At 38.2% G+C, this 17554-nt stretch overlaps 2 protein-coding genes across 4 annotated transcripts in view; one reads left to right on the forward strand and one right to left on the reverse strand.

Annotated features, from left to right (window-relative positions):
- The window catches only part of col4a2 (collagen, type IV, alpha 2), a 79152-nt gene extending 72435 nt beyond the window's left edge, over positions 1-6717 (forward strand). For all 3 annotated transcript variants that reach the window (XM_042495124.1, XM_042495125.1, XM_042495126.1), the window contains 2 exons: positions 1947-2233; positions 3857-6717. In XM_042495124.1, the coding sequence (XP_042351058.1) occupies positions 1947-2233; positions 3857-4108 (539 nt within the window). In that variant the 3' untranslated portion in view covers positions 4109-6717. The remainder of the gene's footprint in view (positions 1-1946; positions 2234-3856) is intronic.
- A 543-nt stretch (positions 6718-7260) lies between these two features.
- rab20 (RAB20, member RAS oncogene family) lies at positions 7261-15052 on the reverse strand. Its single transcript, XM_042495131.1, has 2 exons — positions 14043-15052; positions 7261-8859 (listed from the first exon to the last, which is right to left on the reverse strand). Exons 1-2 carry the CDS (start codon positions 14230-14232, stop codon positions 8258-8260), a joined length of 792 nt encoding a protein of 263 aa, XP_042351065.1. The 5' UTR covers positions 14233-15052; the 3' UTR covers positions 7261-8257.
- Between the last annotated feature and the right edge of the window lie 2502 nt (positions 15053-17554).

The following is a 17554-nucleotide window of genomic DNA, read 5'->3' on the forward strand; positions in this document are numbered from 1 at the left end:
TTAGGTGTTTGATGCTTAAAATGTTCTGGTACAGGACCCCCAAACCCCTCGTGTCAGACTTGATTTCCTGCAGAAAAGGACAGACTTGTCTTTCATTAAACTATCTCACAGACATGTCTTGTACTGAGGCAGCACTTTAATGTTCACAGTTTAGTTTATTTGAGAAAAAATAAAAATGCCAGGACTAGCCAAGAGGCTATTTTTCATCTGGCCAAGCTGCTATAAAAGGCTTCCTAAAATGCATCAAAGTAAAAAAAAACATCACACAGTTCTGATATAATCATTTCCACTGTTGCTTGTCCTTCCATCCTCAATGTCTAATTTAATTTGGGTGTGCCAGTTCAAGCCAGCTTTTATTATCGACTTTTCACCGGTGTAATCAGATTTTGTCTCTAAATGAATTAAGTCTGCGCCAGAGGCAGAACACATGCTATAAATTTGACTATGTTTCAGCCAGAAAATAAATCAGGCAAAATTTCATCCTCACTTACATCTCAGTACTGCTTTTTCCACAGGTAATACAATAAAACTGTAAATAACGGAAAATTTTGTTAAACTTTCCATCAGAACTTTGTTTCCAATACAGAAACTATTCTGCCAAACCACACATTTCCCCTCTTTTGTAACCATATAACTTCACCCTTGCTTAACTCAGTACTTTTTTGTTTTGTTGCTGTTTTTTCCAGTTTTGCTACTAAAGCTTGGTTGGGTAAAACAGGTAGTTAATGGTGAATGTTGCTGGATAACGGACATTATTGGGTTGATTTATTGACTATGAAATATTCTCCTGTTCTATAGCATGTGCCATAATTATCAGTTTTGGCACAAAGGCTGCTGGCTTTCATCTAAAGAAGTTTAAAACTTTTACTCAGTTGTGCTCAACTACATCTTTAAGGGTAACTTCATTATTTTTCAACTTGGATCCTATTTTCCCATATTTTTCTGTGACTCAATGGGAACACCAATTTTTGAAACAGGTCCAGTAAAGAGCGAGAGTGCACAGCGAACAGCAGTGAAACAGGCTGCAATGTAACCACTCAGGCCATTTTTGCATCATCAAATTACATCCACTAAGTGTTTGTTTTTGCCACTGACAAGTTGAGATTGTTATTTTAAGTGTCTGAAAACATTATGGAAGAATCTTTCAAAGGTTGTCTGTTTTTGTTAAAGGGTAAGATCCTTTTTGTTTTACAAGAAAAAGTCATTAAATCACTACTGTCAAACCCACCGGACTCCATTTAAATAAACTGTTATTTTAGCGTGTATAAATCCAGCAAATTTTCAAATTTAAACGGGTGAATTACAGGTTTATTTCAACCAAACCAGAGCTGGTGATAGTTGGAACAGTGGAAAGACGAACCAAGACAATGTTTGTGAGTTTTATTTTGTTTTTTCGATTTTAAATGAGGTGTGTTTTACGATGATCAAATTAGTATTTATTTAAATGGACTCTTGTGAGTTTAGCCATGGCGATTTCTGGGCTGTTTCAGGTTAAACAAAAAGGATCTTTAGACCTTTTAAAAAAAGGTCTAAAGATCCTTTCATAATGTTGTCAGTTACTTATAATAACAAAAACAAGCTATTTGGGGATGTAAATTGACTTCACATATGCCCTGAGTGGTTACATTGCAGCCTGTTTCATTGTGGTGGCTGCAGCGCTCTTGCTCAAAATTGGACTAATTTTAAAACTTGTTGTTCCCATTAGTCACTCAGACACCAAAATGTAGTGGTTCCAGGTTGAAAAATACCAAAGTTTCCCTTGAAGCTCTTTGACTGTAATCCACCCTGCTCTTCTGTTTTCTTTTTACTTTTAATCTTTTTAAATGTGAAATTAACACTGTCTCATTTAATGCATTTTTAAATCATTTAATAACACTTTAAATTGAGCTTGCTAATGAAATTTGTGCCTTTTTTCAAATTATGATTATGATGTTTGTCCCCTTCAGGTTTGGCGGGCTCCTGCCTCCCTCGGTTCAGCACCATGCCCTTCCTGTACTGCAATCCCGGAGACATTTGTCACTACGCCAGCAGAAACGATAAGTCCTACTGGTTGTCGACGACTGCTCCTCTTCCCATGATGCCTGTAGAGGAGGGAGAGATCAAACCGTACATCAGCCGCTGCTCAGTATGCGAAGCTCCGTCAGTTGCCATCGCAATCCACAGCCAGGACATCACCATCCCACAGTGTCCTGTGGGCTGGCGCAGCCTGTGGATCGGCTACTCCTTCGTCATGGTGGGTGCTGGTCTTCCTCCCAGAAGAATATGTTTAAATGAAAAGATCAGGAATCATAAAATCAAAGGTGCTATGTGTAAGAGTTTGAGTATCATTATCATTTCATTGTAGAATGGAAGACCTTGATACAACTACCCTAACAAAAGACAATATTTGATAAGATTTAAAGGCACTATAATGTATCCCTTGTCTCTCTTGGGGAGCTTTGAGAAATTTGGAAAAACCTTGTACTGGAGACTACAAATTTATAACAACGCCTGCTTTACAAACTGGGAATGTGGAGACTGAGAGATGTGGGTGTTAACAGACAGGGAGGCTCTCATGAAAAGACCCTCTCAAGCTGTACTCTTGGAAGTGTGGGATGCAGCGTTTTTGATACTCGACCCATGCTAGTGACTGAAAGCCATGACGTATAAGCCTGTGTTTCTTGGATGTCCAAAGTCCAGCTCAGGGGCCAATTGTGGCCCTCTGACAGATTGTAAAGGGCCTGCAGCTTGTCTTTCAAGATATACTATATATGCCACAATATTGGTTTATCAAGCAAGATCACTTTGCATTTTTTCTGTCCACCTCATGATGACGGGACTTTCACACAGTTTGAGGACATACACAAAGTAGAAACTATGCAACTAATGTGTTTTTATAAACAGATGGTCAACAAGTAAACGAACTACAGCAGCAGACATTTCTTGCTGGGTAGCAGACTTGGCCACAGGAAAGAAGCATAAAGTCAACAGCAAGGGGTGCCTCTTTTTTATTAATATAATGTTTTATTGATATAATATTAATATTTTTATTTTGAAAAGGACTTAAGAATTTCTCAGTACAGCTGGTAACTCTGTAGTTTTTAACAAACGTTTTTCAAACAAGAGTACATTTTTTTGGTAGGAACTATTTTCAGCTGCGGATGTGGTGTGCCAGTGAGTATTTATTGCAACAAGACAATGTGTAAGTAAACTACGCTACTCGTGTTCATTGTGTAAGGAACGTGTCACCCAGTACAAGAGTGTGACTCATTTATGTGTTTTTATTAGTTTTATTAGTTTTGGACAATAGAGAGTGAAAAGAATATCAAGCTTTCTTGTTCAGTTGATTTATAATAAGCATGGGGCGATATGACAATTTATTTTCACAATAATCCTGGCCGAGATAATTTGGATTCATGATAATCCTGGTAATAATCAAAAAATGCTTAAAACTCTGAAAGTGGAGCTAAAATAAATTAGAATCACCTTACATAATCTTTATCGTGAAAACCTAGACCTTGCAGCTGTTTTAAATGACATCCTATCTTTCAATATGAAATATGCCAAAGCTTGATTAAGATCTCTTATTACCCAGCAGTCTCTTTGGGTGCTGCTGGACACAATATTCACTATTATCTCAATAATGGAAACTCCCCACAATCAACTCATTGTGTTCTTTATTGCAATCCTTGATAAAAAAAAATCTTATATTGTCCAATCCCTAATAAGTTCATGGTTGTTTTTAGTCTTTCATGGAATTTGTTGACCGAAAAACAACAGACTTACCCTTTAAAATGCCCTTTGTAACCAAATATAAAAGTGTGCTTATGACTTTGCACCTGCCTCATTTGTCCCCCTCTCACCTTTGTCCCCACAGCACACGGCAGCAGGAAACGAAGGCGGAGGTCAGTCCTTGTCGTCTCCCGGTTCCTGCCTGGAAGACTTCCGCACAACGCCATTCATCGAGTGTAACGGGGCCAAAGGCACATGCCACTACTTTGCTAACAAATACAGTTTCTGGCTAACCTCCATAGATCAGCAGTTCCACGAGCCGGCATCAGAGACGCTTAAAGCAGGCCAGCTCCTGTCACGCATCAGCCGCTGCCAGGTCTGCATGAAGAACTTGTGAGAGAAGCTGTTGCGTTGGCGGTGATGTAATGTCGTCTCTCTATCATGTACTAAATCATTGACAGGGGGATCTGAAATACTGATTTAGATCGATGTAAAACGTTCTCCCCGAGCCACAGAGCTCAGATATGCAATGACTGCCCGATGTCTCGAGCTTTGAGTCCCACTGTAGATAAAACAGGCCCATAATGAAGTCAAAAGCATTCTGGGAAAATGTGTTATTGTGTTAAATGTGCATTGGTGCTTACTGTTTAACTTATTACCTCAGCTATGACACATTGAGCCTGATTAGACCTGGTATTAACATGCACCTTGTACTGATTGAATCACAAGTGGACAGTTCGATGTCTGTCTGTTCATTAATTCTCACTAGAATGCGTCTCCGCATGCGTCGAGTGATTGATTGATTGAATCTCACTTCTCCGCTCTATAAGCATATTTCCTTTTGTAAACAACAAATGCACTGTTGCTTCTTCTAAGTAAAAATGTTATTAATTGTAGGACTGCCCACAGCATTTTGACAGCTCTCCTTCTCTCTGTCTCTCTTTCTGTTGGTCATGAGACAAGCGCCGCTCGCAGAATATGGTTACGGGAGTGTGAGGACCATGCTTAATGAAACCATGCCGTGCCAAATTGTCTTTCCATTGTCAGTTAGGATGCACCAGAGGTGGACCATCCTTGGATTGGGGCCAAAAGTGCGCACGACCATTTCCAAGCGGTTAGTGTTAACGTCTTGCCGATCGCAGCCAGCCCCTGACGACCCTCCCCTTCTCCCCCCAAAACAAGCGCGTTGTGTAGTGAAACTCCACTCACGTCCTGTCTGTGCAGGAAACCAGAGAGAAAGGTGTTTTAAAAGTCTCTGTGTTCAGCTCTCACTTCTTTTGTAGCTTCTAACTGAATCTCTATAGTTTGGAGTTTCTCTCCTGCGTCCTGATTTTACTTCAGATAAGTGCTTCATTTTACGGTTGTCGCTTTAAGCCATACAGGAGTTGTGTTGAGTTACTGCTAATAAAAACTTAGGCCTAAGATATACTTACTGGCATGTCGGCTACGTGCATCCTTAAAAATTAACGCAAAGCGGAGGCGAGATTCAGTATGTATATAAACAGCAGGGGCAGTGTAGGACCAAAGCAGACATGCGAAAGCACTGGTGGTGCTTTACATCATCAATCTCTTTGCATTGGCAGCACAACAGACACGTACTCCCTATTGTCCCGACGGGCTGGATTAGAGGCCTTACGTACCACCAGTGTTGTTGCCGCTGTCACCTTTAATGCCTTAATCTCAGCATTAACATGGTAGTAACCTCCTCGAATGTCCCCATGTCTGTTGTTTACATCCCACGCATCTGATAGTTGTATACGACCTGAGCTCCCTCGTGTGCCCTCTAGAGGCATCCTCCAGTAACACCGTCGCGTATAGGCAAGTATATATACAAAAATGCTCATGACGCAGCCGGACACGTACGCGAACGCAAGGTTAAACCATGGATGTATTATAAGGAAGTCACAGCAAGTTTATCTCCGATCTTAAAGTTTCCTTATTTTGGTGCTTCACAATTGAAGCTTTTACATAAAATAACTGAGCTTTTATTGTGAAGAATCTTCAGGAAATTATATGTGTTTTTCAAAGGGTTAGCAGAAATTTTCTGAATGTGGCAACGTGTGGATCGGATCTCAAGGTGAATTTAGGACGCCCTCGGTTCATTCTCACCTGTACTTAGAGTTGTCCGCTTGGAATCTGATCACTCAGGACGTTTGGTAATACCAGGTGTAAACAGTGCCTTCGTTAACGATCAGAAACTACACTACAGCTGAACCAAAGATGCCCGTGTGTATGCACTGCTTCAGTTTATCTAGATGTTTTTATTGTTTAGGGTATACAGCCCTTCATAAAGCCACTAACTCTGCTTCTCAGACATCTGAAGAATGTGTCTTGAACAATAGTTGACTGATACTATTGACAGTATTATCCTGCAGCTTTTATTCCACTGCTCTTACAAAACCTATTTTTATGATACGACAGTCTTCTCGATCTTTTTATCCGTTTTGTGCCTTTATCAACTATTGAAAAATAATTTGCAACTCTTAATTTTTTATACACGATATGTTCACACAATGCACTGATCCTCTTTGTATTTATACCAGCTGAATGAACTTGACCCCCCCTCCCTAAGAGTTTAAACATATATTCATCTAATACTACTCATGTCACACTCATTTTCCTTCACAAATCTGCTTATTATTGAACTGCCCCGAGCTTCCAACAAGACAAAATGTAAACAGCTCGGATCAAAGGTCTGACTGCAGCAAATCCATGTTGTGGTCATTGATCCCCAGTTTAGATCAGATTATTTTACACATTTTCTGGAAAGTAGGTCAAATGTTCTAAGATTCACTCAATAAACAGTTTGATTTGACAGAGAATATACTGACAATTAACTGTAATGTAATTTTGGTAACTTTCATGACATAATTATTTCATTGGATTGTAAAGATTAAATGTTTGTTTGTTATGCTTGTTATCATGCCTTTTTACTCTCACAGTCCTAACTAAATCTGGCAGACCAAACAGACTTAATAAAAATGTTTTTGACAGCGTATTTAAAAATTCATTAGGTTTATTAATTAATTTACACTCATTGAAAAGTTCCAAATGTGCCAATAAAATATAAAGATCAGTATCAATTCTAGTCACAGAGCAGAAAAGGAAACCAAGGTTTGATTCGTGAAAAACATAAAGTAAAACTATAACAATGTGCCACAGAACAAAAAATTAGTGCTGTTAAATTTGTGACAATCTCATTTCAAAACAAGAAAAAGCAGTGATTGACTTGTTATGTGTATTATTTGACCACAGACACATCTTTGGGATACAAAAGTAGTTTCTATAATAGAGGTGGAAGGTTTCAAAGCATAGAGTGACAACTAGGGCTGCTGCGATGATGGAATTTCCCCTGCAATGAACAGTATTATTATCGCCATTTTATTTATATATTTATTTATCTTTTAGCAAATTCATTTAACCTGATGTTTGCTCTTTGTAAATAAGCTTCATTGTTGGCTATTGTTGGTTATATTATGACTTTTTAAATGAAGAAAAAAAAAGACTCTTTAATCTTTGTACCGCCCCTCCTCCACTGTGATTGGACCGCTGGATAAAAACACAACTGCAGTGTTTTACCAAAGTTCAGGTTTTTTTACCTTTCTGTGACCAGAAAAAAACTGCTAAGTAATAGATGCTCAGTGGCTCATCACGCTGCTGGCATGTGGAGTAGAGGGAAAATATGCAGCACCCCCATTAAATAAAAAAAAAAAAAAAAAAGAAAACATCAACAAAGCGCTTGTGTCAGTTATCTGCCATCACGTGCAGTTGGGTGGTCAATAGTGTGACATTGCAATATTGGGGTTATCGCGAAAGCCCTAGTGATAATGCAGCATGTTTATTTCCCTTCCTTAAAGGTCCAGTGTGTATGATTTAGAGGTACATATTGGCAAAAGTGGTATATAATTTTCTTAACTATGTATTAATTAGTGTACAATCACCTGAAATTAAGAATTGTGTTTTTTGTTACCTTAGAATGAGCCATTTATTTTACACAGGAAGCAGGTCCTCTTCCATGTTGTGCTACTGTAGCCTATTTACGTTTTCATATCGGCCATCGTACGTCTCTTGAGGCCCATTTATGCTCCCTTTACCTTCAAAAACAGATACATCAGTTTCAAACATCACTGCCCTAATACTTCCACGCATCCTTCCTGTTGACATAGATACAGCCAATAGATGGCACTACAGAGTGAACCAACGACATCAAAAAACAAGGCGACAGAGGAGGAAATCGTAATAATGTATCTAACGTTGAGCATTAAGGAGCCCATACACGATTCGCACACAGGAGAAGTTTCAGTTCTGTAACCTCACCACTAGATGTCACTAAATCCTACACACTGGACCTTTAAAATAAACGCCAGCTGCTTTTTCTTACTGTCTTTACAGATTGAATAATGTGTGTTTGTGTTACCGGGAGGTCATTAATGTTTTTAAGTCTCAGTCAAGGCAAGTAAGTAGTACCGTCACAGTATGTATTTGGTGCGCAGACCAACCTCTTGATTGTCGTTCGGTAAAAACATTTCTCTTTTGGAGGCAGCCCCTAGCAGCAGCTGGATCTGGCCTTCTTGTTGCTGCCCCCTCTGCACTCCTCCAGGTCCACCGTAGGGGACTCCTGGTTCTCATTTCTCTTCCTCAGGATGGAAGGCAGAACCAGATCAAACAACGCCTCAAACAGATTGTCCACATTGTAGCCCGTCTTGGCGCTCGTCTCGAAGCACATCTTCTCTGCGGGCAGGCTGCTCTTCTCCTCCAGGCCTTTGTAGCGCAGTATTCTCCCATAAAGAGCCGCCGCATCCTCGGGGGTGACCTGTTTTTGCACCGTCACCCCAGAGAGGGACGCAGGGGAGGCCGGAGGTGTGGGGCAAGCAGACAGCACCTGTGGGTCTGTCCTCCCCTCCTCACACTCAGTTTGGTCCTCAGACGCCACATCTGAGTCCAGACACAGCTGGGCTTTAGGGTCTGTGAGATCCACCTTGTTGCCCACTACAGCGTAAATGCAGTCATGGTTAGCAGTGTCAGTGAGGGACAGGAAGCGCTCCTCCAGCTCAGCAAGGCTCTGCCAGTTTGTGACGTCGTAAGTGAGGATGACTGCGGCTGCACCTCGACAGTACATCGAGCCCAACCCGTGGAACTGTTCGCGACCTGGGGAGACAGGGAGAGGTCAACAGTGTCAACGCTGAGAAATAAAACAGCCGTACTGCAGAAAGACACACAGCACAGAGAGACGTTCTGCAAGACAGTCAGCAGTTTGAAGACAAACAACCTTTGTTGCTGAAATATGCAGAAATCTTGAAAGGGCACATTGTGCATGAACTCTCTGCCGCAGGGAGCTCATGGGTAAAGCTCGGTTACCATTATATATCAGGTACACCTAACTATGATTTTTTTTTATGTTAATTAAAGAGATACTTTGCTGATTTTCAACCAGATTTGTATCATAACAATGTGAATAGTGAGTTAAAAAACGACTAATGTTTTACTTTCCTCCATCTTACCAGCAGCCATATCTCCCTGCTCAAATCCACTGGATCTGGGGATTGTTGTTCCAACTACTAATTGTATGTCCGCATTTTCGTCAAGGCGATTAAATGAAGATCGGGACTCTCAAAACCAATGGGAGCTATGAGGTATGACACATGGGTGATGGAACTCAAGGTGCAATGGTGAAGGGTCACGGCGGACAGCGTTAGAAATAGAGGTTCGGCCTGACAGTTGTTTCTGGGTACGCTCGAATTGATGGCGGCCAATATGCCATACAAAGTTTTCAGATAGAAAGCATTTGTTTATTGTCTTTTACTTAGGAACTTTTCAGTAACTGCAGAATTTTAGTTCTAACTTGGATCTTTATTTTTCATATAAAATATATTCCAACCCAAGGCCGACTGCAAATCCTATGATGCGATATGTCGTAACTTCTTTGATTTTCCATATGCCCACCACCACGGACAAAAAGAATATAGAGTTGGAGATACTTCTTGCCTAAAATGTCTCCATAAACATATTTTTGTGTAGTGTTTGGCTGTAATATGAGAATTTGTGAACAGAAAGTGGGTGCCATACTGTTTCTGTATTGTTTAAATATAGGATAAAAAATATAAGATCAAACAGTAAAACCCCAAAAAACAGACAGTGCTGATCAAATATAAAACAATATTTTGTTAGTGCATTGCCTATTTCTCACCTAAAATGTCTTCAGAAACATATTTTAGTGCACAATTTAACTGCAAATCAAGATGTTCGTTACCGGCGAGCTGCCATTTTTATTTCTGTAGAAAAACGCCCACCTTTCTACTTCTTGAGCAAAAGCGTCTGTTTTCTTTGGAAATATAGCACCAGTTTTAAATTATTTGCATTGTCCTACTGTGTAGACAGCCCACGTTTATGAAAAGAACATCTTTCTAGCAGTATAATTCGTTTTAAACTAATTGTTTTTGTCCATAAAATGCCAGAAAATGGCAAAAATTATAATCTCCCAGAGCCCAATGAAGTATCTTCACATTACTTGTTTATCAAACCAACAATCCAAACACCAAAGACATTGAGTTTAAGATAAAGAGCAAATGCTCATATTTGAGAAGCTGAAACCAGGGAATGTTTTTTTTTTTGTTGGTAACTGAAACAATTTGATTACCAAAGCCATCAGTTTCCCATTTTATTTTCTGTCAGCCGGCTGACTGATAAATCAGCTAATCTAATGCTGTCCAAGAGTATACGCATTATACTAATTTATCACAAATACCTCCAGGAACACTTCAGAACACACTGCAGATCTAAAATAGAGAGATGTTTATTTTTTTTTTTTGGCCGAATGATAAAAAAAGATAAACCTTTTACTCAGCCCTAAATGGGCCTCTGGAAAATACTATTGTATGCAAGTTTGGAAAAGATATGTTAGAGCAAAGGGAGACAAGTCTTCCTTTCACAGCCCTGTCATGTGACTGTTAAGAGGAGCAGGGTAGCTTAAAAGCCTTCATGGAGCTTTGAAAGTAAACTGAGAGCGAGTATATTCGGAGGGAAAACAGGCAACGGAGAGCCCGTTTTCAATGTGCTGAGCCAAACATCCGACAGGTTTTAGCACAGCCCTTATAACTGACACTCTTCCCAGGTTTTATGGCCGACGCTGATAGGTCTGCAGCAGTAGTTTTGAAATGACTCAGCGCTGATCCAGCATTTCTTCACCGCAGAGTGACTAAATAAAACGCACACAACAGCCTCCTGTCAGAGGTCATGGAGCTGTGGAACACAGACAGGAAATGGCTTACTGGTGACATGGTCGGCTTTTCCTTATCTGTGTGGCTCACCAACTCTTCTTTTGTGCACTGTGTGTTTGCCCAAGAGGGTTTACTGTAATTCATGTTTACACAATACTGGAATGTAGTTTATTCACCAGCAGGGACTGGATGAATCACCAAATTAATACTGCCGTAGGCAATGCGTTTCGATTAGTATATTCAAGAGAATTAGTCTTAAATCATCATGATTCTTGGGTTTAATTAGGGACACAAGTTCTGGAAAAGTGCACGTTTGTATTCGTTTTGAATTCTCATGAGTTTTTGTTTTTATTTAGTATTTCATTTTTGTTTTGAATCCAGTTTAGCTTCAGGGAGGTCCCATAGTTGGTTTGCGTGTTTCGATTTTTTTTTTTTTTTTTTTAAAGTTTAAAAATGTTTAGTTTAAGTTGAGATTGTATTGGTTTTATTAGTTTTTGATATATTTTTTAAATGTACAGTGTGGGGGTTCTTTGTAAGGGGCATTATTTAAGAAGTTCAGAATATGTACAATACATAAGACTTTGTGAAGGCAATTGACTCAGAGTCATGTGAAAATCCCAGTCTCAATAAACACATAAGTGCCTTCATGTGCTTGTTTTGTTGACAAATTTGACCAAATTGACAAATACTAAAATTAAAGATATTTCTGCATATGGTTTTTTTGTTTTGGTTTATCTTGTAAAGACACAATATAATATCAGTTAGTTTTTTTTGTCTAATTTTACTTTTATTTCACTTAACATTAATGTTTTTGTAAACTATAATAAGCTTGATTTGTATTATGTAAATATTATATGTATTTATATTAGAGTAAAACGACAGACTGGTTCATTCAATCTGACCTCGTTGTGATAGTTTACTCCTCTAATCATTTTCTACAGTAAAAAAAACATCTAACATCCCATAAATGTGTTTTCCTCCACTGCTTCATTTGGTTTTCATCATCTACTCACAAAACGTATTTTCTGTTAATGGCATGTCAAGATTAATTTGATTTATCTGATAGAATTAAGGGCCTTTGCAGTCTGTCCATTGTAATGTGGGCTGCAGCACAAGAATACAAGCCTTCCTACTCATGATGCATTGATATATTTAAGTAAGACTGTGCTGTGTTTTTAGAGGCTTTGCGCTGAGGTTTAAGAGTTAAAATCAACTTCGAATTATCCATGTTTTGTCAAATCTTTAGCAGTGATCTCATGCTGCTGTTCACAGATTTTAAAAAGAGGCTAAAAGTGACTGTTGGTGCAGAAGTACGCAGATCACAGGAGCTCTGATTGGGTCACATCAGACCAGCATTGAGCAATATCGCACAAGACAAAGCACACAGTGATTTTTACACATCTGTGTTATTCAGCAGGAAACAGAGTGAAGTGGCTTATTATATGTAGCATGATATATACTAAATAAAACAGTAATAAAACAGTATTAAGGTCACTGCACAACAATGTCTGGGGCCTGAAAGTGCTTGTTAAGGAAGCAGGTGTTTGCATGGTGGGTGATTTTCTGTTAGCACATTTTAAATATGTATTATTTAAGCAGTGAATCTGGTGTTTGCTTACGTAAAACTTTACAAGTACTTTAAATGCTTTGTAACATACAATAACCTACTAAAACTGAAAAAAAAAAGAACTTAAATTTTAATAACATATCATTCTTTCCAAACTACATTGCTCTGTGATGACATGAAACTTAAACTGATTCGAGATTTAAATGTTGAAACTGATATCAGAAGAGGAACTGATTAATTTTCTGTTTGACTAAGTGACTGACGGGCTTTTATTTTCACAATATTTAAGTAAATGTTGTTGTTTTTTTTTTAAATAGGCTCTTTTAAAACAGTTTGATGAGTTGTGTATGATATTTGTTACTTATTTTATTTTTATCCATTATGTTTAATTGTTATTGTTTAAGATCAAGGTTCAGTATACTTCAGTTGTAGCAAATAACTTTGGGCTACTACAAGTGGAGGTCACGTTACTGATTACAGACTCTGACTAATAGATTGCATGTTTATCAGAAAGGCCTGTCCCTGAAAATGAAATGAGTAATCAGACAGCATTAAGGGACTCTGGTACTATTGAAAGGTGTGTGTGCATAGATTAAAAGATTTATTTTTACACTGTTTTAAGGGTTGTTTTCCCCAAAGTGGGTTAAATTATCAGATCTTTTTTTTATCCTGTCTGAAGAGTTTAACATTGTGCAAGGCTTTATAGGAAATGGTATTATTGTTTCAGCACTTAATCCTTTGAAAACTTTGTTTTTTCTTTCAAACTTTATTTATTGATTATCCACATAACAAAATAATCCTTTGAAAACTGAGCAAGTTGATTTGATTTCTTTCAAAACATGAGGAATACAAGCCATGACCAAGTTAGCAAGGAATATCCCACAAATTGCAAGAACACATGTCCAGAAAACTATATTTATAATTATTCTAATTTTATATTTAAAATTATGTAACAGGGTTAGGGTTAGGGTTAACATAAATACACTTTTTTCAAAAAAATCTGCACTTTTGGGGTTATTTATGATTTTTCTTTTCTTTTCTTTTTGCTTATATTCAGGTAATTAAATATTAAAATAACAAAAAAATAAAAAACCACCAAAAAATGCAAATATATATATATAAATATATACAGAAATATGTGCAATTACTTTATTCTTTTTTTTTCTGCAACATGATTTTAAATATAACCATTATAATAATTATAAATACAGTTTTCTGCACATTTCCCCTTTTTGTGCGTGTTCTTCCAATTTGTGGGACATGGGTCTTGCCAACTTGGTCGCTGCTATAAATCCCATGTTTTCTAAAGGAATCAGACGAATTTTTTCAGGTTTCAAATGGTTAATCTATGATTTTTTTAATATGTGAGAACAGCATGTAAATAAGAGTGTTGCGCCTGTTGAGACTGAGCGGTCACGTGCCAGTGATTGCCTCAGGTGAGATCACGCGTTATCAGGTAAACACAGATAATAAACACAAGGAATGAGACTTTGATAAGAGGTTAAAATAAACAGTGGGAAAAAAGGTCACATGAGGGAGAGTATTACCAGCAGTGTCCCATATAGAGATATTGTAAGGTCCCCACTGTTTGAGGAAAAACGCCCCTCCGACGGTGCTGATGGTGTCTTTGAACTTCCTCTCCGTGTACCTGTGGAGCAGCGACGTCTTCCCCACGTTCATGTCCCCCAGCAGGACAACCTTGACGTCGGGCTTTTTCATCTTCGACACTTCGGGCATGAGGATGGACCCGCAGCAGGGGTGTTTTTATCCCTTTTATGCGGAAAACAAACTCGGTCTAGTGAGTAAAATGCACGTCAGGCTGGTCGAGGATTCCTCCGACATTTTAGGAGCCAAACTTGGTGTGTGACGGCGTTACTGTCCGGTGTTTGTCCATCCTCAGTCTGATGTCTGAATGTCTGTAACTTCAAAAAGTAACTGCGGTGAAACAGGAAGTAGGTGAGCAGCTAAAGATTTACACGCGTGCCTTTATGCCCTGAGCGACGACTCTCAGGTTCAGCTGCCGGTGTACTGCACAGTTGTGTCTGCCGTCGGAAATGCGTGCACCTCACGGGAGCGCGCACAGCGAGCGCTCCCGTGAGGGCAACTTTGAAGACACCCTAGGGGGCGCCAAGTTATTGTTTTTTTTAATGACCTGATAACTGGTTAACGTCATGCCAAAACCCCAGATATATTTAATTTCTCCATATTTTTTCCATTTCCATACATTTTTAGTTAAACACTGGGAAAAGGGTTGTTTCTGTTGGCATTAATCAGGGAGAGGAGCTCTGAGTTATCTAAATGTACAGTGAAAAACAAAAGTGACATGATTTGTAAAACACATGGATGTTGCAGATCTATTAAAGATATACCCTTTAATGGATCGACATCAGTTTTCTTGTGCTACGTTCAGATGCCGTTCAGAAGCTATGTTACCCTTTGAAAAATCATTTTCAAATTCAAATATGTGTTAAAATACACATTAACCCCCTGAAACCTCACATTGGCTTGATGTTATTTTAAAAAAAGAATGAAAGTAGACGATGAGCAACTTAAAAAAAGAACCAAATGACCGGAAAAATTGCTGAAATAAAATCATTTCTGATGATTGTAATAATTGTAAATATATTTCTTCGTGTCTTTCCTTAGTAATTTGAAAACGTTCTAATGATTCTTTCACTGTCTTAATTTTTTCGGTAATTTCTTTCAAAATGTTTTACAATTTGCGAAGGATTTCATGCTAAATTATTTATTACCTTTTTTCCATGTTTTTGTAAAAAAAACACAAATTTACTCAAAAAAACTGATGATGATCCACGTTTCAAAGGGTTAACCCTTAACCTGGGCAAATTCATATATATATATATATATAAGTTTTACGGTATTACGCTGACCACCACCTAGCGGTCATTAGAAGAAGTGCAACTTTAAACTACTTCCGCTTTGGCTGCTCAGCTGTGGTGAACGAGGAGCACCCGCGTTTATTGACAGATTTTAACCTACTGGGATGGAGGACTGTCCGAGGCGGCCTTAAAGGCATCACAAGCTGCTTCTTCCTGTGCTGGTGCTCTGGGTCAATGCGCCTCATGATCAGGATCATTTGTGCGCAGTTGTCAGCGCTGAATCGCAGTTCCAGTTTAGGTAAGAAGAAGTGTGTTCAACCAGGCGGGTCTGCAGAATGAGAACATGCCGCAGGAGATTCAGACGCTCGCCCTTTGCTTTATCTCAGTTGCTCTGTCGGTTGTCGCCACATTGGTGTGTTTGAACGAGAAAGGTAAAGTGAAGGAAACAGTGTGACATGTTTCATTGCAGCGTCCTGACAGCTATGACGTTAGCTTAGCACGCCGCTAAAGATTGTCGGTGGTTATCGAGGAGTTCAGAGGTTAAAACAGTAACACATCAATGGGTTAAAGTCCCAGTTGGCTGTTGTGATTCGGATCTTTAGACTGGAGGCAAGCCAGCCTCCACTCCGAAAAAGACGGTCTAACTCGCCGCCACCATGTTTACTGGTTCGCCTATATGACAGGCATTACGGTAAGGGGTGACTTCAAAATAAAAGCTCCGTTCCGATTAATCACATTGATTAACAAGTCAGTTTGTCTTAACTAAATGATTAAAAAAAATGCTTAAACAAATATGAACACATAAAAAATACGCAAGTATAAATTAATACACAAATAAATATGAGTTAATATTCATTTTGAACACGTAAAAGCAAAACACACAAAGAAAAGCTAACAAGCAGTACAGCAACTGCAATGATTAAAAACAAAAAGGAAAAAACAAACAAACAAACAAAAAACGGTCTGTACATCAGTCTCAATAAAATGTACTCAAGCCACTTAAACTTAAATATTACATGTTTGAAAAGGAGTAGGAAGAAGTACACATTAATTCCTATCTCTGTATATACATTCACAAACTACATACAGGACTTCCCAAATTTTTTATACAACCCCCTTTTGATATGCAATAAATAAAATAAGACAAATGAGTAAATATATCAAAATTGGTAATACTAGTTAATACAAAATAACAATAATAATAATAATAATCATAATAATAATAATGATAACAATAGTAATACACAATAATGTTCACTTCATAATGAACCAGTGAAGAAAGAGGAAGCACCTTTTTACCACAAACTAATTTCACTAAGGACTGTAAGCAGACCACCTAAGAGTTTCATTCAGACAAACAACATCAAAGCCTTCTAAAATCTCATTTGAGTTGTCTTACATTTAAATTCATATTCAAATTTAAAGGGAACACCCTGTGACCAGATAACAGTTTCATTTTCACAGTAATAACGGACGACCACAGTGTGACAGTAACAGGACATTCTGATGTGGATTTTACAAATTAAAACCTCATATAATCTCTCCTAATGTTGAAAATTCACACCAGGATGTGAAGATGAATTAGTTTGTGGCAAAAGGTGTTTCCTGATGACACTCTTCAGTGGTGCCATTATGAATTCAGATTGGTCTGATAATTATTGTTAATCAGCACAATGAGCAACACAGGGTCCCATTTTTTTGTCTAAAAATGTAGTTTTCAGGCATAAATTCTTATGTTGTTGTATTTTATTGTATTATCTGATATCTTTTTTTCTTGTATTTATTCATTTATCTGTTATATATTATTATTTATATTAATATTTATTATTATTGTTGTTGTTACATATTATTTGTGTAGTTATTTATACTTGTGTATGAGGCTTCTCACTGGTTTTAACAGAAAACATCACATTACCCCAATTCTGGCTTCTCTCCAACGGCTCCCTGTTCGTTTAAGTATTGATTTTAATATTATACTGATCACATGTAAAGCTCATCTGTGTCTGACCCCAAGCTACATATAGAAATACTAACCACATATGAGTCAGTTTGCAGCCTTAGATCCTCAGACGGGGCTCTTCTGGATGTTCCAACGTTGAGGCTTAAATCTAAAGGTGCTTTTGCCATCAGGGCCCCTCGGCTTTGGGACGACCTGCTGAAGAGATAAGGCTTGCAGAATCAGTTGCTTATTTTAAATCACTTTAAACCCATTTTTATAG

Source organism: Plectropomus leopardus, chromosome 10 (genome assembly GCF_008729295.1).
Source record: "Plectropomus leopardus isolate mb chromosome 10, YSFRI_Pleo_2.0, whole genome shotgun sequence".
In the NCBI taxonomy this organism is placed as follows: domain Eukaryota; kingdom Metazoa; phylum Chordata; class Actinopteri; order Perciformes; family Serranidae; genus Plectropomus; species Plectropomus leopardus.

What these genes read in the sequence shown, in the direction of transcription:
- rab20 (XM_042495131.1), bottom strand. Translation starts at nt 14,232, where the DNA reads ATGCCCGAAGTGTCGAAGATGAAAAAGCCCGACGTCAAGGTTGTCCTG. An exon ending in CTCTATATGGGACACTGCTG is followed by an intron (nt 8,860 to 14,042) that starts GTAATACTCTCC and finishes CTGTCTCCCCAG; the next exon opens with GTCGCGAACAGTTCCACGGG.